The 27,314-nt window shown below is 35.8% G+C and overlaps 1 protein-coding gene across 6 annotated transcripts in view; it reads left to right on the top strand.

Annotated features, from left to right (window-relative positions):
* Window positions 1–27,314, top strand: part of fgd4a (FYVE, RhoGEF and PH domain containing 4a) — a 57,148-nt gene that overhangs the window by 4,755 nt on the left and 25,079 nt on the right. The window contains exons 1-2 of one of the 6 annotated variants that reach the window (XM_051869767.1): window positions 3,498–4,017; window positions 18,002–18,085. In XM_051869767.1, the coding sequence (XP_051725727.1) occupies window positions 3,963–4,017; window positions 18,002–18,085 (139 nt within the window). In that variant the 5' untranslated portion in view covers window positions 3,498–3,962. The other 5 variants (XM_051869766.1, XM_051869768.1, XM_051869765.1 and 2 more) reach the window with 5 other exon arrangements.

Genomic DNA, 27,314 nt, shown 5'->3' with positions numbered 1-27,314 from the left:
TTTTGAGCTAAAACTTCACATACACACTCTGGAGATATCAGAGACTTATTTTACATCTTTGAAAAAGGGGCATAATAAGTGCCCCTTAAATGGTTGCATAATAGTTTCTTGTTTAATGGGTTATTTCTTCTTTTTTTTTTTCTAGTGGAAAAAGTATGTTTACGATCTGATAATTTATAAAATGTATTTAAATCTAATTAAATTATTTAAATGAATTCAAATTTCATTAAATTAATTAAAACTAAATGGATGAAATGATCCCATGATGGCAACCCCTAAAAGGCTCTATACTGCCTGACAGAAACCTTTAAGGTTCTATATAGAATCTTTTTCTAAAATTATGAAACGGTTATTTCCTGTCCTTGATTCTGATTGGTCAATAGCTGTGTTTTATTCACGATAAAACACGGCTATGACCGCTTCACCCAACGTTTCTGTGTATCACTACACAACACCCTTAGCAACCACTCTTAGCAACGTAAACTGTATGTTCTCAATTTATATTGTTCATTGAAGCTTACTGTACTATGTAGAAGAGTATTGTGAGAAAAAGATTGAGTGAGCGAGTTTATTACCGGCATTCAGATTTAGCATTTTCCTTCAGGTCAGTCCTATGTTCATAATAATAAAATCAGTTTAAATGTCCGATGTATTATCTTGTCCTTTTAACAGTTAAGGGGTTTTCCCGTGACTGACAGCGCTAGTCAAAGCATTTGTCAGTTGCGTCTTGTTCCGTGTTCACAACAATTCAGTCTTTTCAGTGTAAAAGTCTTCGACTGACTCACTCTTAAAGACAGTCTTTGCTGCCATCTAATGGTGTAATAATGTAACTTCTGTTGCTGTTCACGCTCAGGGACTATTTTTTTCCGACGGAAGGAAGGCTTTATATGAAAGTTTACTTAATGAAAGTTGCATTGATACATATTTTTGGCTTTAATATTTGTATTGTGTGGTAACCGTTTTATAAAAGCAATAAGGTACTCAAGGCTAGTGCTGTATTGTGAATAAGTCACGGCTGAAGGGGTTGCCCGCTTCGCGTCGTGCCTAACAATGTCCTTCAGCCGTGACTTATTCACGATACAGCACAGCCTCTCGTAACTTATTGCTTACATATACCCGTATTTGAGAAGGCTAATCGTGCCATTGCTTTCTCACAGTACGGTAACTTTACTCTGATAAAAATTATCAGGCTGCTCTCATATTGAGCTCATTTAAAAAATAGAGTAGATTGCGTACATGAACAGGAAAAAGAACAGGGACCCTTGTGAGCTATTTCCTAAAATGTATGCTTTCCTCTTCAAACTTTTGGGATTTGATTAAAAGAGCTAGTTTTTGTTAGAGTTTCCACTAACACAAGTTGTTGTTAAAGTTAACTATTAACTATTAGTGGCGCTTCGCTAAATCCCATGTTTCACTTTCATCCATGACACTGAAGTCAGTGTTTTAGGGGTTGCGAGTCAGTCGGGTGAGACGGATCTGTTGTCGTAACATCAGCCACAGACTTTGTTGTGATTCGTGTATTCTGGAGTAGCAGGGCTGTAGTTTGTGATGTGAGAGATGTGACAAAGAGGGGCTATAAATAACTCATGGACTTGTGTAACTCATACACACCCTCCATTATCCTCCAGTAAATATTTGAGGATGAGGCAGTCCAGCCACAGGAAATGGGTCATTGTTTCAGCTTTAACACTGAGATCTAAAATAAAATACTGTCATATCAGCAAACATTGACATTAATAATCTTATCTTTACGCATGCTACTCTACTGAGCTTTTTAAAGGCAGGTATACATGTAGATACATCCAACAGATGGCAGTATAACACCAAAAAAAAACTCTCAACAGTGTGCCCAGAGCCTAATGGACATTTCTGATGTTATTTCTAAATTGACACATTGTAAACTTTGCGTTGACAGAGTAGCTTCTGCTGTGTATGTTTGTGTTAGTCAGGACTGTTTGTTGTTCATGTAAATATTTCCTTAAGATGTTAAATGTCAACATTGTATTAACTTGAATTCTTTAATATATTTTACCTTCTCCCTCTCTTGGTATACATCTTTTTAAAAAAATTGTATTTTTATTTTAACTTTATTTATTTTTTAAAATTGTATTAAGATAAGATAATTTATATGCATGGGAAAGTCCTATGAGGTCAATCCAAAATGACGCACTTCCTGTCAGTTTCTGATGATAGAAGGTTCAATTCCATTCTTGCCTATTGTGAAGAACAATGCACGGTAGACGGGGTGTTGCAAGGTCTTGTTTTAGTCATATCATACAGTAGGTTGGTAAATCGGGTTAAAAAGGTAGTCTAGGACTTGTGATGAGAAATCAGGAACATTAGCGTGCACTAAAGGATGTAGGGTTTTTGAATTGCACCCTATGTAACTTCCTGTCTTTTCATTGGTTTAAATGACTAAAGAGACTTTAAAGGGTTAGTTCACCCAAAAATTCTGTCATTAATTACTCACCCTCGTGCCGTTTTACACCCGTAAGACCTTCGTTCATCTTCGGAACACAAATTAAGATATTTTTGTTGAAATCCGATGGCTCCGTGAGGCCTACATTGGGAGCAATGACATTTCCTCTCTCAAGATCCATAAAGGTACTAAAAACATATTTAGATCAGTTCATGTGAGTACAGTGGTTAAATATTTATATTATAAAGCGACGAGAATATTTTTTGTGCGCCAAAAAAAAACAAAATAACGAATTATTTAGTGATGGCCGATTTCAAAAAAAGCTTCGGAGCATAATGAATCAGCGTGTCGAATCCGCAGTTTGGAGCACCAAAGTCACGTGATTTCAGCAGTTTGGTGGTTTGACACGTGATCCGAATCATGATTCGACACACTGATTCATTACGCTCTGAATCTTCCTGAAGCAGTATTTTGAAATCGGCCATCACTAAATAATTTGTTATTTTGGTTTTTTTGGCGCACCAAAAATATTCTCGTCGCTTTATAATATTAATATTGAACCACTGTACTCACATGAACTGATTTATGTTTTTAGTACCTTTATGGATCTTGAGAGAGGAAATGTCATTGCTCCCTATGTAGACCTCACGGAGCCATCGGATTTAAACATATCTCAATTTGCGTTCCGAAGATTAACGAAGGTCTCACGGGTGTGGAACGGCATGAGCGTGAGTAATAAATGACAGAATTTTCATTTTTGGGTGAACTAACCCTTTAAGACCCTAGATGATTAATTTCTTCCTTAGTTGACTCAAGCCTCACCCAGGTCAGATCTCTGCTCTGTTTACCTATGAGAATTAGTGTAGCAGTGATAGTAATGGAAGTTAGAGCTCTTACATGTTCCCCACACCTCCACCCCGGGCAGTCCTGCCCATGCCCCTTCCTCTTGATCAACTTGGCGGTGATTCAGCTGCTTAGCAAACACTGCAGGGCTGGAGTTTCCTGATTTATGTCTGGAGTTTCCCCCCCTCGGGCTGGAGGAATGAGGCAATCCTGTAGCTCTAACATCATGCCTAGGCCAGACTCGTTTTTGAAGACTTTCAGCACCAGGAGCATCTTTCGACCACATACAGTCTTGCCGGACTCGAGATTTAATGAAAATTCTTGGAATGGCAACATAAAATGTATACTTCTCCAATCAACATCAGTGAATGAAGAAACATGGAAAAACTTGGAATCTTAACTGGATGTTAAAAGAATCTATTGGCTTTCAAGTAAAAAGATTTCTACAAAAATCCCTCTCTTCCTTCTTATTCCATTATGGGATCGTTTGGATCTTTAAGAGCTTGATTTTGTAAACCGGACTGCTTTTTAGAGGTGTGCACAAGAGGGAGTGAGAGGAAGCAGTGATACAGTGGATATTTTTTGTCCATTCTTTGTCTACAGGAAGCTGGGCTTCACTTTCTCCCCCTTTTTTCTTGTCTTCCATCAGTGTTTTTAACTCTTTTTCCTCTGTGTGCTGGAGTCATGCTGATGGACAGTGATGGATTTTTTGGGCTCTGGCTTTAGGAAAGCTCTCTTCTACCACACGGCCTCTGGTAGGTGACCCAACAGTTCTCGCTGTAATGAGCTGAACATGCCAGCAATGAGAAGTTTTACTGTGACTCTGGGAAAGAAAACAGCAGTTGGTTGTCAGAGAATGGAGGCTGTTGATAGAACTCTGACTCTTGCCCGGTTGAGATCTAAAAATGAATCTGTTGATGAGTAGGAAAGCTGCATCCATATAATCGCAAAACACCAGATCATGGGGAATGGATTGAGAAAAATAAAGCATCGTCGAAAATATTGGTTTTGGCCAACTAAAGGTAATGTTGTTTTTCAGTAACTGTTCAGAAGTTGGTAGTCAACATATTTTGGTGTTATATTTGGGGACTGTGTGGGTAAATGGGTAAAGGGATAGTTCACCAAAAAAATGTCACTCTCATGTCAATAAAAAAAAAAAATGTATATACTGTATATTTTTTTTTGTCTATACATTAAAAGTCAATGGGATCCAATGTCGTTTTGAACCCCATTGACTTTAATTGTATGGACAAACACTAAAACATTCTTCACAAGGGTGAATATATAATGATAGACTTTTAATAATGGCGATGAAATGTTATCAAAATGTGTTATTTAAAGGGATAGTTCACCCAAAAATGAAAATTCTGTCATTTATTACTCACCCTAATGTCGTTCCACACCCATAAGACCTTTGTTCATCTTCAGAACACAAATTAAGATATTTTTGATGAAATCTGAGGTATCTGACTCTATATAGCCATAGACAGCAAATTAACCACCACTTTCAAGGTCCAGAAAGGTACTAAAGACATTTAGTAAACATGTTAAAATAGTCCACGTAACTTCAGTGGTTCAACCTTAATTTTATGAAGCAACCAGAATACTTTTTGTGTGCAAAAACAAAACAAAAATAGCGGCTTTATTCAACAATATCCACTCTTCTGTGTTATTCTCTTGTGCTATTTACGTTGAACGCTTCCAGGTTCTATGTCAGATCGATGGTTCAGTATTGGCCGACTCTGTTCATGTGAGCAGCACGACACGTGTGTGTGTGTGATGTTGACGCAGGAGCCGGTCAATAATGAACCGGCGTTCTGATGTAGAACCTGGAAGCGCTGAACATAAACGGCGTCTATGGACAAGTCTCGGATTTCATCAAAGATATCTTAATTTGTGTTCTGAAGATGAACAAAGGTCTTACAGGTGTGAAACGACATGAGGGTGAGTAATTAATGACAGAATTTTCATTTTTTGGGTGAACTAACATGTCAACATGAAATGAGTTTGCTGCACATCTTAATCTATATTATTTATTGGATTGTGAAAAGTGGTCTCTATATAACAGGTGGTTGCAGTGAAGGGGTTAAAAGTACAAGGGCTTAGTGACATCAGTAGGAAAGGAAAGTTGTTTCAGAGGCAGAACAAGTGAATACATTTTAGAAACAAGATTACAAAGACAATTTATTTATTAAAACAGCATGCTATGGTAAAATGTATATTAAGAAAGTAAATACCATCAGTTTTGATTTCATGTTGACTTTGGTCATATGTGCATTTGTGAGATGAGAGTATACCATGCAACAGATGATCTCATCAACATTTTCTTAATAGTTTTACACAGTAACTGGAACTCAGTTTTCTTTAGAAATAGTGCCTGCTGTTTCAGGGCTAATCTAGACACCACATTCTCTCTCTTTCACAGTCTTACACTTTTTTTTTTTTTTTTGAATGACATGTTGTGAATCATTTCAGAGCTGATTGGTTTGACAAGGCTTACTCTTTGAGAAAATAAATGGTGGGTGATTAGAATGCTTTTACACATGTGGTGCTTTTGATAAACTTGTTATTAAATTTTCTCATGCACCTGAATAATGACATCATATCCTTTTTAAATCTGCTTCCCTTTGTAGTTTTTGAGCCATATGAACATTTATTTCCATAGCTCGTGCATTTATTTTTTCCTATTCTTATTTATTTATTTATTTATTCTTAAACACACTTATTTGCTGTTTATTGTTGTTATAGTCCTATATAGACATTCAACAAAAGGAAAAAAAATATGAAATGTCTGATTGTCCAGCAGGGGGCAGAGGTGTTTTGACACTCATGTACAGAAGCCTGTGAAATCTGCAATAACTCACTCTCTGCACTGCTGTTCACATAGTCATTATAAAAGAATGCTCCACAAAACACAGTGCCCAAAATAAGTGCAGCTTTGTGTGTGTGTGTTGTGTGTGTACTGATTCTCCAAGTGTGTAGTATTTTGAGTTTGTGCATATTTAGTACAAATGAGATTTTTGTATATTAATTACACTCTTTTTAAAATATAAAAGAGGGAAAATGGCTACATAGCAAGTGTCAGCTCTGTTTTTCCTTCAAGTTTGACTATTGATATTAACTGAGCCAAGTTGGACAACAATGAGGAATATTTTCGTCAGCTTTCAGGACTCACACCCACACAAAGCTGTCTGACAGGAAATCTGAAGCATGTTTGTGTTGTTATGCATGCTTGGGAGGGTATTTTGGTTGTCCTGTGAATTTATAACGACGACAGGAAAGTCTTTTTCTTCAATAATAATGTACCCTTTTTAAGAACAAAAACACCCACACCTGCTCTCACACACACAATCAGTACAATAGTACAGTTTACAGATTCAGTGACATTAAAGTCTTTTTTTTAATGTGTATCTCAAAAGTGCATGACTTCTATAATACTGTCTTAATGGATGGTCAACAGCTGTTAGATGCAGTATTAGCGAACCAGAAAAGTTATGGTATGATATGGATACAAAAATGGGTACAAAGAGTTTGACAAATGTGCTGCAGAGATAAACTGTATCATATGACTTTGAAAGCACTTTTTAATAAAAAAAAATCTGTTTCGTCTCGTAAGTTTTCATCTTGAGAAAGACCAAACCTTCAGGGTTTTATTTATATCAATATTGTGCGGTTGAACGAGCATTTCATAGACAGACAGACAGACCGATGGATGGATGGATGGATGGATGGATGGATGGACAGACAGACGGATAGATAGCTATGGATGGATGGATGGACAGATAGACAGACGGTTAGATAGACACAGACAGACAGATAGATAGATGGGTGGATGGATGGACAGATAGATACACAGACGGATAGACAGACAGTGATGGATATATGGATTGATGGATGGACGGACGGATGGATAGACATACTGATATAGACACATAGATGGATGGATGGATGGAAAGATGGATAGATAGATGGAAAGATGGATAGATAGATAGAAAGATGGATAGATAGATGGAAAGAGATACAGATAGAGATAGACATAGATGGAAAGATATAGATAGATGAAAGATACAGATATTTAGATGGAAAGATACAGATGGAAAGATAGATGGATAGATAGATAGATAGATACAGATAGATAGATAGATAGATAGATAGATAGAAACAGACTCTATGATTTGTATTTCTAGATTATATATTCTTTTAGGCCTGATTAATATGTTTGTACACTCAGTGTCTAAATCCTGTCGACTATGAAAGCAGTATGTCAAAGGATCATTCAAAAGCATCTAGGGAATAATGTCAGTGTGAAAGACATGGCCTGAGGCTCCATTTACTACAAGTCATGAAGGGGGAGGAGAGGAGTGAATATCTATTGATGGACGGAGGAGCTAAGGGCAGGGGTGTAAGGGAGCTGGGAGTGGGGGAGTTAGGGAAATGTGATGTGTGTGTGTGTTTACTGTGATGTGACCTTAATAAAGTGTAGTTGTCAAAGGCCAAGAATAGTGGTGTTCATTTGTGTGTGAGGACTAAGAAGACAGATGAGAGGGTGAAAACAGAAAGGGAATACAAGAAGTGTGACTCAGGAGTGTTTAGCCTGACTGGTTGAATTAGCACAGGGGTCATCAAACCGAGGCATATGACAGAAATAATTAGGAGATTTATAGTCAAGTAGGCCTATTGAAGTGTGATTGTGTGTGTGTGTGTGTGTGTGTGTGTGTGTGTGTGTGTGCGCGTGTTTTTGTGCACGTGTATATTGGGAGGCATGTCAAGAATTCAGTATGACGTTGTCACCTCAGGCTGTCAGGCTCGGCTTTACTGGATCACAGAGCAATTTTGCAGTCATCAGAAACCAAAATAAATAAAACATGTTTAAAGGATTAGTTCACTTCTGAATGAAAATTTGCTGATAATTTACTCACCCCCATGTCATCCAAGATGTTCATGTCTTTCTTTCTTCAGTCGAAAAGAAATTAAGGTTTTTGATGAAAACATTCCAGGATTATTCTCCTTGTAGTGGACTTCAATGGCCTCCAAACGGTTGAAGGTCAAAATTATAGTTTCAGTGCAGCTTCAAAGGGCTTTAAACGATACCAGACGAGGAATAAGGGTCTTATCTAGCGAAATGATCGGTCATTTTCGAAACAAATACAACTGTATATGCTTTATATAAACAAACGTTCGCCTTCTAAGTGCCTCCGCCAAAACCGCATTTCCGTATTCTCCAAAAAGCTTACGCTGTATGTCCTACGCCTACCTTATTCAACTTACGAAACGAACGCAGCGCCAGTTACATTTTTTTCCGTGAGTAGAATAGGGAAGGTGTAGGACATACAGCGTAAGCATTTTGGAGAATGCGGAAATGCGGTTTTGGCGAATGCGGAAATGCGGTTTTGGCGGAGGCACTTAGAAGGCGAACGTTTGTTTATATAAAACATAGACAGTTGTATTTTTTTTCGAAAATGACCGATCGTTTCGCTAGATAAGACCCTTATTCCTCGTCTGGAGGCCATTGAAGTCCACTATAAGGAGAATAATCCTGGAATGTTTTCATCAAAAACCTTAATTTCTTTTCGACTGAAGAAACTAAGAAAGACATGAATCTTGGATGACATGGGTTGAGTAAATTATCAGCAAATTGTTTATTTGAAAGTGGACTAATCCTTTAAAAAATAAATGAGAAGTGAAAGAAAAATTTATATGAACATGCTAGCACTTTTTAAAGACCAAATTCTGTTTCCTGTATGTCACTGTTTTTTTAATAGATCTGTTCTGTGAGAATCTGATTCTCTGTACACAGTAAATGTGAAAAACAGGAAGTAAATGACATTAATTCCGTGGACTCTTGTACACCAGTTTTACCATTTGCTGCACTTTGTTATTCTAAGTCATTTTCCTATAGCAGCTAATGAAATGGAATCTCGCAAATTCAAAGAAAATAGCTTACTTCCATGTTGAAAAATAAGGTGGATAGATTATTTGACTCTTATAGAACATAGACACTCTTCTGATTGTGAATTAAATATAATTTGGTACAATTTGGAAAACAGTGAAATGAATTAAATATAAATAAAAATAAATATTTTGATTCAAAACGCCATATACACTACTATTCAAAGGTTTTTTTTTTTTTTTTTTTTTTTTAAAGAAGTCTTGCAAAGACTGCATTTATTTGAACATAAATACAGAAAAAACTGTAATGTTGTGAAATATTTTTACAATTTAAAATTCTATTTAAAAAATAATTTATTCTTGTGATGGCAAAGCAGCCATTACTCCAGTCTTCAGTGTCACATGAGTATAATATGCTCAATTGCTGCTCAAGAAACATTTCTTATTATTATCAATTTTGAAAACAGTTGTGCTGCTTAATATTTTTGTGGAAACTATGATTCTTTTTTTTTTTTCAGGATTCTTTGATGAATAGAAAGTTCAAAAGGGCAACTTTTATTTTGTAACATTATAAATGTCTCTACTGTCACTTCTGATCAATTTAATGTGTCATTGCTGAATAAAATAAAGTATTAATTTTGAGTAGTTTTGACTAGTATATACTATACATAATGTATATTTGAATAACTTATACATTTGTAAGGGTAAAAAAATAAAGTGGCCTTACCCTGGTAGTGGTAAAACTGTGTTACTTTGAGAAATATACAGATATGTGCTGAACGATTATCATGTTCATATACCAATGTGTTTTTATGATAATCCAGGGCATTTCAAGTAAATGTCATGGTACTACCTTGGTACATGTCCAGAAACTCCTGGTGTTACCAGAGTAATTTATTGTTGTACAGTGAAGAGTTATATTTCCCCGAATGGCTTTGTTTCATCATCTGAAACTGTGAGAATATTGTAGGTGGTGACATTGCCCCCCCTTCCCTTCCCCCACAAATCACTGACTCATCTGTATTCCTCTGCTGTCCCATGTGGCCTGGACCTTTCGTCACATGACCGGTGTGTGCCCTCCAATAGAATCAGGCTCATTTTCGCTCCTCCACTGAATTATAACGATACATGCACTCCGATGACCCAACCAATCAGGGGAGGAGAGCTGGCATTCTCCAAATATCATACCCGCTCATCAATATTCCTCTAGTTTTTTCCTCCCGAGTCTCACCCCACCCCTTTATCCCAAACCCCCACCTCCTGTTTGTTGGCCCACCCCTCCAGCAACACAATAGGGGTAATTGTCCATGCAACACACACACATTGGCACATAAAGACGGACAGACAAGAGCGTGTGGCGTTTCCCTGCCATATGCCGTCCCTCCTCTGGAATGTGATTATCCTCTGTGGAGAAAAAAACAGAAGCTGAGCGGAAAACAGTGTGCGGGGGAAGCAAGTGAGGGAGGAAAGAAAGAGGAGGAGTAAAGCAAGTGTAGAGAGAGAGAGAGAGAGAGGAAGGAAGGATGGAGGATGCAGAGTGTATGGCAGCACGGCTAGAGAGGGAGGGTTCATGAGAGGGCTGTTCAGTCTGGTGTGATTCTCTGGATAAGGACGACGGCCCCGTTCCTCTGGAGAACTGAAGTGGAAATCTCTTTTGCACACACACACACACTGCTGCCATCTCGAAATCGACGAAGACTCACATCAGGTCAGTGCTGTCTCTTTTGCGTTCGCACGCAGTTGAGAAGGGCTGTGGCTCTTGAAGCTCGTCAGGTTTACTGCAACAGACTATACGGTTTAGTTTTTCGACTAGTCTAGAACAGAAACCTGTGCTGTTTTGAACATGAAAGCATGTTTGTGTGTGACCTTTTTATCTATGAAGACGCATTTTTAATTCTGCAGACACTGAAGCAGCGGTGTGTGTGTGTATGTGGGTGGATTTGAATGGTGCTTTTGTGTAAAACCTAAAGCAAAAACATAGTTAAACTGCTTTTTTTTTTTTGTGCTCGAGTCACAGCGATGAACGTTCCTGGGGTGAATCAGACACACAAATGCAAACGCAGACGCAGATGCAGAAACAGATGGATGTGGAAACAGGTCAGGGTGCTTCATGGAAGCAGGTGGAGATCTGTGTGTGATAGGTGTGTGATCAGTGTCTAGCCACCCGCAAACACCACACAGCTATCAGATTAACCAGAGAAGTACAGTATCTCTTTACAGGATCAAGGAAGTGTTAAGACTCGATAATGTGCTAAATAAGAAATATGTACCGTGGGCAAAGCCATAGCAGGTGGCTAAGACTGCTTTAGCACCTCGGTTTAAGCGCTCTACGTCAATCTCTTGCCCCCGGTTTCACAGACAAGGCTTAAGCTAGTCCCAGACTAAAATACATGTTTGAGCTGCTTTAACTGAAAACAACTTACACTGACATATCTTAAAATATGTCAGTGCCATTGTTTTGTCTCAAGATGCACACCAGTAATGTTTTTTTTCTAGGGCACGTTTATAAAAGATACTTAAATGCCCTAATTGAACTAAGGCCTAATCCTGGCTTAGTCTAAGCCCTGTCTGTGAAACCGGGCTGTAATGTTAAACTTTGTCTGAGATGTTAATCCTAAAATATAGACAAAAAGAGAGAACTTTTACTATTACACTACTGGACCGAAGGTTTGAAATATGTTTTTTTTAATGTTTTTGAGAGAAGTCTCTTATGTTCACCAAGGCTGCATTTATTGGATCAAAAACAGAGTAAAAATAGTAAATAATATTACAATTTAAAATGACTTTTCTGTTTGAATATATTTTAAAATGTCATTTATTCCTGTGATGGCAAAGCTGAATTTTCAGCAGCCATTACTCCAGTCTTCAGTGTCACATGATCATTCTAATAGGCCGATTTTTCTGCTCATTTATTATCAAATATTATTGGTGCTCAATTATTAATAATGGCTCCTATTATCAATTTTGGAAACAGTTTTTGCTGCTTAATATTTTGGTGGAAACCTTGATAATTTTTTTTTTTTTTTTTCATGATTCTTTGATGAATTTTGATCAATTTAATATGTGCTTGCTGAATAAAGGCATTTTTTTTCTGTCATCTTTAAAAAAAAAAATAAAAAAAAATCAGCATATTAGAGTGATTTCTGAAGGATCATGTGACACTGAAGACTGGGGTAATGATGCTGAAAATTCAGCTTTGTATCATAGGAATAAATTACATTTTAAAATATATTCAAATAGAAAACTTATTTTAAATTAATAATACTTCACAATATTACAGTTTTTACTGTGTTTTTATCAAATAATAGGTGAGCATAATTCAAAAACATAAACTTAATTATTCCAAACTTTTGACCAGTAGTCTATATTTTACACTATTATAGAGCAATAGCATCAGATAAAATGGGCTTGATTAGAAATGTTCGTATTAATCTCTGACTTTTGATTATAGACTTTTTGTCTAGGCAATGCTGAGCTCGGTTTGTGACATTATTAAAATCTAGAGGTGTTTTTTTTTTTCCCAGCAAATTTTTAATTTCTCTTTCTAATTTTATTTCTGTGTAGAAGAAACTATTGAGATTGTAATGCAGTCCTGTTTGTCATTTCTCTTACCTTTGTGGTGTCCCTCTACAGTCTTGTGTGAGCAGTGGGTTGATGACCTCACTCAGTGGACACCCACACTGTCTCATACTGAGAAAGGCTGCACAGAAATGTTGATGTATTAATATCTGCTTCTCACTCTTTTAAACATGTGACTGCTTTCAGTTGTGAAGTTAATCATGCACACACGCAAGAAGCAAAAAGCAGAACTGTGCTTCAGGAAAGTGACATAAAAACAAGTTCAAAAAAGAGAAGAGAACATCACAGAATTTTGTTAGTTTTAATTTGTTTTCAGATCTCATAGTAGTTTTTTTTAATCATATAAAATACTATTCTGAAATCATTTTAAAAACATGCCCAAATTTATTTATTTATTCTCATACTTAGGGTTAGGTGTTTGTTTGAATCATTTAAGTACTAAACGTTGACTCCAGCACCATTTGTGCTACAGACATAAATGATACTTCAAATCATGCAGTTTATTTGGTGTGTTGACTTAGTTTTTGTCTGGAAGATGATAAAACAGGTGAAAACAATCCCATAGACTTACATTGGAGGACATCAATCACATTTCCTGTACATTTTATAATACTTCTAATAAATGCAACTGCACATTTTCTTGCTTAGATGACAAAATAATTGTGCTTTATTAAGATTATGTATTGTACTGTTGAAATACTATCATTCAGCATGCTAAAAATTTGAAGGCAGACAAAAGTCATTTCCTGATTACGTCATTAATACCAACCTTAGTGTTGTATATACACTGTCCATTAATTTCCTATTATAATTCTTTTTAAGGCCCATAAGGTTCTACAGAAACTCATAATCCTGTTTGCATTGGGACAGAGAGAGAGAGAGAGACTAAAGAGATCAAAGCTGGAAAGTGGGTTTGTTGGTATTGCCACACATTAAGCCTTCCCTCTCATTGATCCCTCACTCAGCAGCTTTTATTGACTCTTGTAATTATTCTTCAGTCGCCAGCAGTCAGCGAATTCATGTACTGTACATGCATAATATTTTTGAACGGCTACAAAACTGTGAAGAACAGAAGAAATTCACTGTGGTTGGCTTTATTTTACCTCTGGAGATATTGTGCATCATCTAAGCTGATGTCTGTTGTTGTTCACTAAACATTTATCATTGCGGTCCGTGTCTGGCTTCTTCTCACATTGGCTGTGAAACCGGTTTTGTGACCGGTGAGGGGAAAGAGTGAGACAGCCACAGGAAGAAGAAAAGCAGCTGCTTGTTTTGGGTGATACCTATATAGCGAGTTGCATGTAGAGGGCCTTTCCCTGTTTCTTAGCGTATTACTATGTGATTTAAGATGGAGAAGAAACATCTTAGGAATGTGAGAGAAACACAAACCCAGCCACACCGGAGAACCAATAGAAGAGCAGGTATTTTTCTAATTTCCTTATTGCATTTCCTTGTGACATGACCTTCAGTTCATGTGTATTCGTTCCAAGATCTCATGTTGTACTCTCGATGTGTATTAGTCTTGTTTCGACAAGTTTATTGACCTGTGCTGTTTTCACGATGAGGCAGAGAGATGCATTCTGTTTGAATTTTCTAGCACAAAAAACTTCATCGGGCCATTTATCTGATCGTTTCAGCTTGTAGACAGTTTGCTGTAAATTCAAACATACATAAACAGGTGAATCTGATATAGCAGGTCAAATATGTGTGCCGGTCATATATCACCACAAAATTAAAAGAAATATGACATCCATCTATCCACTCATTCTCCATGCCACTTATGACATGTGAAATTATCTTTTGCTTAAAGAATTTTTTTTTTTAGCACATTTAAGATATTTTTTTGTTGCATTGTGACATTATTTTAATTAAAATGAAGCATATTTATTATTATTTTTAATCATTTTAATGTAATACAGTAAAAAACAATATTGAGAATAAAGATAATTACAAAAACAGTAAAGTAAAATCTCTGGATCCATTACAGTGCTAAATAAATAATTATATAATTATATAATTATTTTGCAAAAAAATACACACACACACACACACACACACATACATATATATATATATATATATATATATATATATATATATATAATATATATATATATATATATATATAATGTGTGTATATATATGTGTGTATATATGTATATGTGTCTGTGTATGTATGTGTGTGTGTGTGTGTGTGTGTGTATATATATATAATATATATTTATAATATATATATATATATATATATATATATATATATATATATATATATATATATACATATACACACATACACACACACACACACACATTTATATATATATATATATATATATATATATATATATATATATATATATATAAAATATAAATGTATGTGTGTGCGTATAAATGTTGTTTTTTTGTTTTTTTTGGCAAAATATCAAAATGTCTTTGATTATTGTGTCAATATTGAATCAGTGTTCGGAGCACAGTTTGTAAATGCAGGGTTTATCTGATGTACTATCGTTTTCATGCATGCAGTTCAGCTCAGTCTTCTGATAGTTGGTTATGTTAAATGCATGCATGCATGCATACTGGAAATTGTTTGAGCCTAATTTAGGAAAGCATTTATTATTACATCAACCAAATCTATAACTCACTGCTTTATTGAACACCACAGTATTTACAGTCATTATGACCACTCGACTGTGAACATGATTCATGGCAAATCTACTCTAATGTTCTAACAAGAGCTCCACATAAATGCTAAATTACATGCTACACAGTATCATAAATAAACCTCATAAACATGTCATCGCTATTTTTCATTTGTATTCAGATAAAAGATGACTGTATTTTGTGTTTCTAACTAAGCAAACTGATTAATTGAGGTGTCATGGAAACATTTTGGATGGTTATCCAGCTCCACACATCCCAGTACTCCATTCAGTGTGCTGATTTGTGCAGCGTTTATTGGGAGAGCCTGTCTTTGATAGCTCATAAAAAGGCTTTATTTAGGGTCCCACCAGCCTCTTCTTTCATGTTCGTTAAAGTTTGTTTGTTTGTTGTGGTTCTTTTGTTTGCTTACAGGGTTTTTTTTTTTTTTCTTTTTTGTAAAGCTTCCATTAAAAATGATTATTATGTGAACGTGTGTTCGTTTGAGTGTGTGGGGGACACCAGATCCTTCTGTCACAAGGGCTCCAGATGGTACAAGGAAAAAGCCTTGCTTTAATCTCACGCCCAGGATAAAATACACACACAGACACACGCACACACACACACACACACACACACACACACACACACACACACACACACAGTCCTGCTCAAAAAAAAATACCTTACTTTAAACTTGTTTAAATCTACATTAAACTGACTGCTTTTGTCACATTCTCTGTTTACTTTACTTTGTTTCAGCTGGTTAGTGTACTTTGATTTGAGTTCAACATTTATCACTGCATTGTGTCTCTCTTTACTTCCCCAGCCAATTTAATTGTCTCTCAGTAGTGTAGTAGTATTTTCAGCTGTGCTCTTTATAAGCTGCGTGAGTGTCAACGTCTGCCTTTATGCGCACATGTGTGTACAATTGGAAACCACACGCCGCTTGTTTACTGTTTGGCTTTCATCTTTTATGTGCATTAGAAATAGAGTATATATCAACACAGATCTCTGATGCCCTAGATAGTACAGCAGAATTAATTGCTGGTGCGTCTCTGGGGATTTACTTTTCTTTTGTTTCGCTACAAATGCTGGATTAATGTTCTCTTATACTCTCTTCACACGCAGACCTTCTGCTCAGTGTTATTATCATCCAGAATACATTTGTCTACTGTAATTGTTTTACAACATCATACATAATACAGTTTTATGGTTTCACTTCTAAGGTAAAATGTATATTATTTTGCATACAAATTCTGTTTATTTATTTATTTATTTATGAATCGTGGGGTTTTTTTAAACTTAATTTTGTATAATTAAGTCTATTTTATTACATTATTTTAAGCTTTCAACTTCATCTCAACTTTATCTAAATGATAAATTTTTTATAATTAAATGTATTTGCTTAGCATTGTGAAATTATTTTAAGCTTTCAGTTTGCAAAGGGTCTTTTTCTATTTCATCAGGGCAATTCTCTGTGCCCTAAGCAAGGTTCATATTAAAATCATTTATTGAGTCTTGTGTAAAAGAACTGGCCTGCATGAAAGCCAGACCTGAACTCCATTGAACACCTTTGGGGGGAAATGGCATTCATGCCTAAAAGGAATCAAACCCTCACAACCGTCATGTTTAACAAGTACATATGAGTGTGGTGTTTCTGGTGCCCACATTTAGTGATCCAGACATGTTCTTGACAGGTTTAGTGTCATTAAGATATCTTCCTGTTCTCTTTTTTTAGCTCACCCACAAGTTTCTCAGTATCTCTGTGCCCCTTATTTTCCATCTGTATAGAGATAATCATGAGATTACCCCAAAATGCTTTTTGTTTTGTTTCTGGAATGTAGATTCCAGTATTAAGTGAAACCTGTTAATGTGTCCATTTGAGAAAAATTATATTTCAGGCTGTTTGTTGTTCTTAAATGTTTGCAGTCCATAAATGCTAATTAACAACTTGGAGGTCCTCAGTGCATCTTATGAGAGATAGTTTTACAGATTTCAGGGTTTAGGATCAAATTTTAATATCATTAGTGTTGGCCTAGCGATTAGCTGATGCTAATTGGGGTCAGTAAGAAATTAATACTTTTATTCAGCAAGAATCCATTAAACTGAAAAAAGTGTCAGTAAAGACATTTATGATGTTACAAAAGATTTCAAATAAATGCTTTTTTTAAACTTTCTATTCATCAGAGAATACTGAAAAAACAATTCTTATAATGACAATAAATGTTTCTTGAGCATCAAATCAGCATATTGGAATGATTTCTGAAGCATCTTGTGACACTAAAGACCAGCTTTGCCATCACAGGAATAAATTACATTTTAAAATATATTAAATTAGAAAAGTTATTTTAAATTGTAATAACATTTCAGAATTTTTACTGTATTTTTGATCAAATAAATGGAGCCTTGATGAGCATAAGAGACTCTTTTTAATAAAAAAAAAAAATAAATAAATAAAAACACATTAAAATAAAAAAAGCTTACTGATTCCAAACCTTTGAACTGTGAAGCTTGAAAAATGTGAAGTTTTAAATGTCATAATCGTGTTTCCCCCATCATTTTTATGAATGGTGGCGAGAATAAAACTATTTTGATTTTTGGAAACTAAATATTTCTTATGTTGTCTTTCAGATAAAGCTGGCAAACCCAGTTGCTTTCCCTCCAAACAATCTGATGAAGAACCTTGTGTTGGGGTGAAGATTGCTCAGAACAAAGGTGGGCAATATCCCTCCCTTCCTTCTGTCTCTTCCTTTCTCTGTTCATTAAGACTTGGAGCTTGAACCTACGGGAGTCTACCATTTTACTGTAGCTATTGTGTGTCAGAATGAATCAGCTGCGAGCTGTTGTATTTATGATCTGTTGTAAGGGATAACAGATACTTTTACATGTTATGTAATAGTAATTTTAAGTGTTATGGAAATGAATGGGCGTGACTGAGCCACACTTACTGAACATGCACTGAGATCAATAATTTATCCACCTCAGTTTTTGGTCTGCTCTCCCTCAATTTTTTCTGTTTCTCTTGATGATAGATGAATTTGGAGAATTTTGCAGTTAATTCAGGCCATATTTGATGTTTAATGTACAATTATGTGGGGTAGGATCACTGGACCAGTGAGCTTATACTGTACACGGTGGGTTGCCAAGCATGACACCACAGAAACCATGTGATCTACAAAATATCCTTTTGCTTGTTGCTTCTCTGTGGTAAGGACAAAAACTCAGATTTATATGGAAGAAATAGAGTGGTGCAGAGATGACGTATTTTTGTAGGCCAAAAGATAGCATCACCCTGGTTCCCTCAACAAAAAACCAGTAGGATTTTTCCATTGGCTTTTGGATTATTGCAGAAAATAAGGTCTGTGACTAACAAAAGCTTATGATTCTTACATGTTTTGTTCATCAAAATAATCTTCACAAATGAACACAACCTTATGAATTTTGAACCGTTAATACAATTGGTAGAAGTCAAAAACTAAATGTAGGCTATAAACAAACTACCACAGTCGCATGACTTCAGTGTCACCATCACTAAGCTTCCGACAACTCTTTCAGTCTTTGTTTAAAAACATTTTCCATGAAAGTTATGATAGTTTGCAAGAGCGTGATTATAAACACAATGAGGCTGTGAAAGCGGACTAGTGAGTAGATGAGTTGTAGCAAAGACTATAGAATAACACAAGACGTGTCACTCGTATTGTTTTGAGTGGGAGAAAGTGCAACATGCAACATGGCGGAATAAGTCCCGCCTTCTAAATAAGTGCAAATCGCCAATTGGTAAAGTTCCTGTAGAAACAGTCAGACGCACGCCTCCGAAATGAGGCACAAGAGACACGCACTTAGGACTGCGCATGCGCATTAGCTTGATCCAGAATGAAAAATACCGTTTTTTTGTTTTTTGTTTTTTTTGTCATGATTCGAGCGTTTAGAAACAAAATTTATGAGACAGTTGTTGTCAGATTTCATTGGTGATTTCAAATATGAAATTTAATCGAAAGCTTGGCATACAGCTTTGGAGAATCTGATGTTTCCCCATTCAAAGAGATAGGAGCTGCATTTGGATGCCCAAGAGGCGTTTCAAAGATGGCCGACGAGTGAAATGACTTGTCTTAAAAGGACTTTGGCTGTAGTCCCATTTAGCCACTTGCTAGCAACCGATTTTACAAGACAAGTAAAAGCTTTAAAAACATCACGAGGATATTGCTGATGTGAAAATCTCTTGAGCTTGTGTTCACCACAGACCTTATTTTAACTAAAAACCCATTCAAAAAACCCATTGACTTCTGGATGATGGAACCGGAAGTGCTAAAATGCTAACTTGTTTCCAGGTTTTGACCTACAAAAATACGTCATCCCTGCACCACTCTATTGCTTTTATTGCTTTGGATGAAAGTCCTCAATGAATAAATGTACACATAATTTCAAATACAGCATTACATATTCTGTCATTTACATTGTGCTGTGAATGTCTGTAGCTCCATATTTAAACAAATGCCATGTTAGACCTTCACAAAGTTTGTTTTCATTTGTCACATCAGTATTAACCGGAGAAGTTGTTTTTGTTTTTCTCCAGACCGTATGGCATTACAGTAGTTGTGCTGGTCAGACTTGTTGAAGCTCAGAGACATGAACACTGAGCTGATCTAATAGTGGACTTATGATAATGCCAAATGTAAGAGATATCACTGAGTTGAATACATGAGAACTTCACCTTTATTTGAAAGTTCTGAACAGGTGATTAATGGTGTGGTTTTGGCCTTGAGTATATGCCCTATAATGGTCGAGTGGTTTTTCATTGCTTATTTAGATTGTGTATGTACAGTATTTTGAAGCATCACATACTATATACAGGGCAGCCAAACTCACGCAATTGACACTGTTCTCATGCTCTCATGCCACACAACCATTTTCTCATGCAGTGAAGCAAAGATGACACTGACACTGACACTGACAGACAACAGAGCTGGTTACTTTTGATATGAAGTCTCTGCTTTCAAATTATCAGTTTTATTTAGAAATTCAAACAATAAATACCGTTTTGGCGCTCTTAAATGTGACGTGACCGATCACTGTAGCACCTCAGTTTAAGCAGCACATGAACTGATAATCTCTTCTTCTTTACTACTAGTTTATAGAAAAAAAAAACGAATGAACATTAGAAGGTATGTTGAAAGATACAGTACAACTTACCAAAATGTATCACGTCTCATGTAATGAGTCTGTGTTTCAACCAGGAAAGAGATCAATAAAACAGCTGGAGAACAATCAAATAAATAATTATTTTGAACATTCTTTTCATAAAAGAATCCTGGGAAAAAATTGTATCACGGTTTCCAGAAAAATATTAAGAAGCAAAACAGTTTTGCTTATAAGAAATGTTTCTTTAGCAGCAAATCAGCATATTAGAATGATTTCTGAAGGATCATGTGACAATGAAGACTGGAGTAATGATGCTGAAAATTCAGCTTTGGCATCACAGGAATAAATTACATTTTAAAAATATATTAAAATAGAAAACAGTAATAGTATTTCACAATATTACTGTTTTTACTGTATTTTTTTTTATCAAATAAATGCAGCCTTGGTGAGTATAACAGATTTTAGAAATTTAAAAAAATCTTACTGACCCCAAACTTTTGAATGGTAGTATATATATGCTAAACATTATGTACTTATGTTTAGCACTTATAAAATCACTAATCGAATTTTCAGTTTCCTCCTGTAGTGGTAGCAAAAAAAGAAAATTGCCGCTTGGCCTGTTAAACTTCATATTATCTACATGTCTGGATCGTCACATCAAAGAATGTGCACTGATGGCCCTTTAGTTGTTGTTGTGGATACTGTTGCTGTGGCAGGTTGATGTTCAGATGTCATATCTGCAGGCCTCAAAATAGAAAATACTGAAAGCAGCTTAAAAATGGCACCGGAAGTGATCCAAGCAACAAAGCAGAAAATGGAAATTTTACTTAATTAACTGAATGCAACAGAAAGTAGGCATAAGTATTTATAGACATTCTTTAGGTTTGAGATGCATTTAAGTTGTTGTTATCTTAGTGTTGTCTCGATACTGGAGTTTCCATCTTCAATACGATATCTTAAATATCGATATTCAATGCCATTTTCGATACCGTAAGGAAAACTGCCATATATAATGCCATACAGATAATTTCTTATTATATCATCATAATTTTTTATTAAATAATTTTTAATAATTTGGGTAATTTTGTTGTAATCGCTTACACACAGCACAGGGTGGCTTTATTTAAATCGTTGAACTACATTTACAAAAAAAAATACAAGTACAGTCAGTAATAAAATAAAGAACAAATTGCAAACGACAGCACAAATAAATACAATAGAAAAAAGAGACAAATGAAATAAACATGGCTTTTTTTTTTTTCAAGTGGGTCTAACAGTAGTATTCGGGTAAGAAATACAGACATTAAAGTAATCAAATGTAAAATAACACTGGATAGTTTTCAATGTAAAAAATTAAATACAGATTAATGCTTACAATTAAAGTTTCAAAAGTTATTCAGTCAAGAACAGCGAATGATTTTCTTTTTGTGTTTTGTTCTTTGATTAACATGATAGACAGAAGCAGGTTTATTGGACTGCTATCACTTTAAAAGCTTATGCACGGATCCAATATACTGTTACTCAACATGCATTTTCTCTCTACTATTTACATTCCAAAACTGACTGTATTAACCTGAATACTCTGCAAGATGGACATTCTGACAACATTTTGTATGTATTTGTCTGTTTAAGCACAATAAGCCATGAAAAAGGAGTCAGTTTGGTACTTGTGAACTGTTTGAGAAGCGGCTTTATGAGAGCACCACTTATATAGATCACTGGTGTGTGCATGTTTTTTATGCGAGCACGAAACCTGCGGGAATGACTAAAATTATACACAAGCACTATTATTCAACCGGAGCGAATGAGACGAGTGAGAGGAGGCTGGTGAGTGTCAATTTGCTGTTGGAGAGAAAAGAGAGTGAGAACGCGCAGCTGGTATCGGTCTATCGATACTGAAGAAAAGGAGTATTGAAACCATTTTTAATCGATACATGTCAAAAATATTGATATTTTGATAGTTGTGTCTGTCTGGGATGTCAAGATGGCTGTGCAATACCAGATTCTCAGGACACTAAACTCTTCTCTGTCTCCACTTGATGTCAAAATGAGATTAAAGTAAATCAGATCTGCAGTGGAATCTGGTAAACAGTTTAATGAACTTGAAAGGTGTGACTGTGCATGCAGTTTACATGTTCAAGAATATTTGAACGTGAATTTTACTCTCACTATTTTGTAACGTCAGTGGGTTTATGTGCCACTAGTATAAGTACACAGAGATTTGAGAGTTGGGAATGAGACTACTGCTGCCCGAGGCTATTGAAGAGGCACCATAGACTTTTGACAGGAATGAAAATGAGGTTGTGAGAAGTACAGTGCTTTCAGTGAATTGTGTTGTGTAACTACATGCCAGTTGTTCAACTGACAAAACATCCATCCAAAAAACTTTCAATAGAAAAAAATTACATTGAAAATGACATCTGATCTAGGACCTTTATACAGTGCATGCCATTCTAAATACTATCCCTTACAGACTTGTTTACTTCCACGTAAAATTCAGTATGTCATCCACCCTGACTAAGATCTGTTCTGTTCAAATAATTCCACCACTTGTCTTCCCCTCACAGCCAAACTCCTGAGTCACTCTGGTTCATTCAGAAATGCAACAATACTCACCCTGGACTGTGCTATAAAGGTTTTAAAGGGCTAGTTCACACAAAAATAAAAATGTAGCCATCATTTACTCCAAAACCTGTACTTTTTCTTCTCCAGAACACAAAAGGAGAAATTTTGAAGAATTTTTATATTTTTATTTTTGAGTGAACTATCCTATTAATTTGATAATTCAAAGATTTCCACTACAAAAGACCATTGGTTATGACTGTAAGTGAATGTAAGTGGCCTGTTGTGCTTGAGCGTGCTGTGTGGGTGTGTGTGTGTGTGTGTGTGTGTGTGTGTGTGTGTGTGTGTGTGTGTGTGTTTAGAAGGAGGGGCTGTTTCCTCGTGTCTTTGTGGCAGAGTTTCACTCAGTCCGTGGTTTATAGAGGACCGGAAGGCTTGAATGAAGAAAACGGCTCTTGTATTTTTCTTGTTGTCCTGGGATTATTTGGACTCATTTTAACAGACAGAAGGTGAGATTACTCTGGCTTAATACTGATCACAATCTTACTTCTGCAAGTTCTGTGTGTTCATTGGTTACCACCAGTATAATTCATCTTGGCAACAGCACATTAGCAGAGGTCGCTGGAAAAGCTTTTGTGTATTTTGAAAAGCATTTGTTTTTGTTTTCTTCTCTGTGACATATTGTTAGATTGCATTAAATTTTATTTTATTTTGCAATTATTCTTTTATTTTACAGAATAATTTAAATCAGAATGTATTTATGAATATTTTAAATGATAGGAATCCACTTCATTTATGTCTATCTCAGACATTTGGTCACCTTTCTGCTTTATTTCTGACTTTCATGAAACATGGGTTTGTTTGCCAACATCAGTGAACAAGTTTTAGCAGTTCACGTTTTTTTCAGTCTTGTTAGTTTGCATTTTTCATCTGGCACCATTGCATGAAGAAGGAAATGCATTTTACATATATGCATTTCTAACTTCCTTTACATTTTTTATTGCCTCTTATGTTCCTGTATTTCATGACAAGCTCTGAAACACTTTTGCTTGCTATTCCTGCTTCTTATGGTCAATTCCCCTCGTTTTACGAACTAAATGAGCTGTTCTTATCATCTTATCATTCTGTTTGGTTGGTATACTTTCCCACAAGGTTTCTATTGATAGGACAGGACCAAAGTGCAGCATATTCAAATATACTGCATTTTTCCCATAAGCTGGAAATTGTACTATTCAAATTAAGATTGATTATAATGTTTCAATTTGTAACTGTAACTAGTTAAAACTGGATGTTATGTGTCAAACTTCCATGTACAAAAATGTAAACATCTGGAATGGGTTTAGTGACCAAAGACATTAATCATTTACCTTTACTGGAACAAGCTGCTGCTATTAAACTCAGATGTTGATCTGAGTCATTATCTTTAACTGAGCTCTCTGTATAAGTCAGACCACAGACTTCGTTTTCCTTTCTATACTTAGCTAGGAATGCCAAAGTTGGCACAAATCTGTGTTTTAGACTCTGGGAATGCGGAACATTTGTACTTTTTCCCATGCTCACATTTTAGCAGGAATTATTATCATAGTTTACATTTACAAGACCACACATGGTTTGACATCAACCTGGCTCGCTCTTCTATTCATTACAGCTGCAAAATCCAGCGAGACATTTCTAATAGATCTACAGTACACGCAGGTGTTTCTCGGTTATGATGTGCACAATTTCTATTTCATGTTTTCCCAGACAGAGGATTATGGGAAGAGGTTGCCATGGTAACTCAGAGGCCACAGGCCAGTTATATAGACTGATCCAGGCCATGCCCTGAAGTTAGCTGCATTATTCACCTGAGGATGCTTTTGTTGTTTTGTTAGGAAGGTATGCTTACACAAGCTGCCTTTTCTGGTAAATCTACCTCATCTTAAACAGCTTTCCATCTTTTATCCATATACTGTATACCACTCAGACATCAGAACTATAATGCTGTTAAAACTGTGATGCTAGTATTTGCCATAAATGGTCTTTAAGCACCATTTTAATGAGACGTTTGGACTAATTTTAGTAAGAAAATCTTCAACTCTTCTAGTAGTCTAATAATTTCTTCATCTGTTTGGATGGAGAGAAGCTCTTCATCTTTGCATCGATCCAGTTCGATGACATTTCTTTCCATAGTGTCAATAATTATCGTCCTGTGTTACAGGTTTACAGCTAAACCGTGTGAAGTGTTGTCGGCTTTTTCAGAACTTTGGTTCAAACTGTTTGACAGCATTCTTCTCATGCTAGAATGAGTCTTCTAACCTTGTACGCATTCAAACTATTAATTTTACAATGTTTTTCACACGTAGCATCACATTTTCCGGTACTGTTGCAACTTCTTCATTTTGACAACTGGCCCTGATCACACATGACCTTTAAATAGAAAAATGATGATAAATGTACTGATAAGACTGAATGTGTGAAAGCGTCTGTTGGTAATCTAAATTATATTCCAATGTCTTCTGCATGTTTCTTAAAGTGTTTTGATACTTAGTAGGAAAGTACTATTGTTGTCTTTTCTGTAGTTTTTTTTTATGTCATATTTAATTATTATTTAGAAACATTAATAAATATTTTATATATTAATGCAAATCCAAATTTTATGGAACCATGAGTGGAGCTTGCCCATGCACAACTCAGTGTCAAAGTGAGTTGTGAATGGTTGCAACTACAAGTTTGCTAGATGTTTGTACAAGACTTAACATTGTGTTGTTGAATAAAAACAGTAGGGGTGTAACAGTATTCAAACCGAACCAAAAAACCACAATATACCACCCACAGTGCGTACCGCTGTACTCTCATTGTGTACTGAACGCCCCCCGGCCGCCGCCCCAGCCCAGCCCTGGCCCATTGTTGAGGTTGACCTCACTTTACCTTATGTCACAAAACAAATTTTTTTCCCTTGACATTAGATTAAATAGTAATTAGGGGTGTAACGGTACACACATTCATCCGTGAATTTTTGGTACGCGTCTTAAGTGTACACGACGAATACAGTGTTGTAGCCTAATCACCATTAACCACCAATAATCGCAATAAGCTCCGCGTTTTGTTACTTTCGATAAGAAACAAAGTGTCATCTTTCAAATTCTGTCCATTTCAAAATGCCAATTTGGCTCTTTAATTTGGCTTGAAAGATCACTGTATAGGTGCTACAGTTCAAGCAGCAGTGCGGAGCGCGAGTGAACGCGATCATCTCTTCCTCTTTAATACCAGTTGCAGAAATTAAATTTAGAAGTTGATAAAAAAAAACTGCCTTATGTGCAGTTTACAAGTTTGCATACAACTTGTTATTTGAGTGTTAGCCTAAATTCAGTTGCTATTTATTTATGTAATAGTTTGGGCTCTGTTGTTAACCTTTAATTTTATAGTAATGTGCAAGTAAGAGCTTCCTATATAGTTTACAGCATTAGCAGTGATAATTTTTTTTTATTCTTAAGAAACTTTTATTTCTAATTGATTTCATTTAAAGACAGAGACAGAGTTTGTTCAGTAAACCACTATTTAATAAAAAAAAAAATTGTTTAGTTTTCTTCCCCCGCTGTACCGAACCCATACCAAACCGTTTTGTGTACCGTTACACCCCTAAAACGCAGGCAATAAATAAATACCGACAAATTCAATGGGAATGTTAAATGGCATTCAGAATATTGCAGAATTTGTATTTTTAGACTCTGAAATATTCTAATACCAGTGAAATACAGGCATTTAAAAAACTTTCTCACCAGACTTAAAAGAAAGCTTGTTTCAATTCTGGCCACAAACTGAACCAAAACTGAGATGAATGGACCAATCATGCATGAAGCTGTTCTTACACCACCACCATATATTTACTACCAGCACAACAACATCATTCATTGTCAGACATGGACAGTCCCATGCAGCCTATTGGCCTAAGATGTTTAGATTGGCCTAAGTGAAGAAAAGGGCTGAGAAGGCCATAGAAAGACTCTCTTTGTACTCACTAATGCATTAACATCCCCATGCTTTAATTTAACAGGACATGGGGCTCTTCATTTGCATGGGTGCCTTTGACAAGATGGTTTACAGAAGAAAGCAACATGCATGGATGTCTTGTTCATTGCATCCAAATGAGGATTTCTAAGATATCAAAAAAGAGTGCCAGAGTTTCAATATAACTGTTAATGTTGTGTGAGCATGTGTATTTTATGTTTATAGACTCAAAATGAAACTTTTTGCTGTCCTGATT

The sequence above is a fragment of the Ctenopharyngodon idella genome, chromosome 18 (assembly GCF_019924925.1).
Source record: "Ctenopharyngodon idella isolate HZGC_01 chromosome 18, HZGC01, whole genome shotgun sequence".
Classification (NCBI taxonomy): domain Eukaryota; kingdom Metazoa; phylum Chordata; class Actinopteri; order Cypriniformes; family Xenocyprididae; genus Ctenopharyngodon; species Ctenopharyngodon idella.
This window is presented reverse-complemented; position numbering and strand designations above follow the sequence as displayed.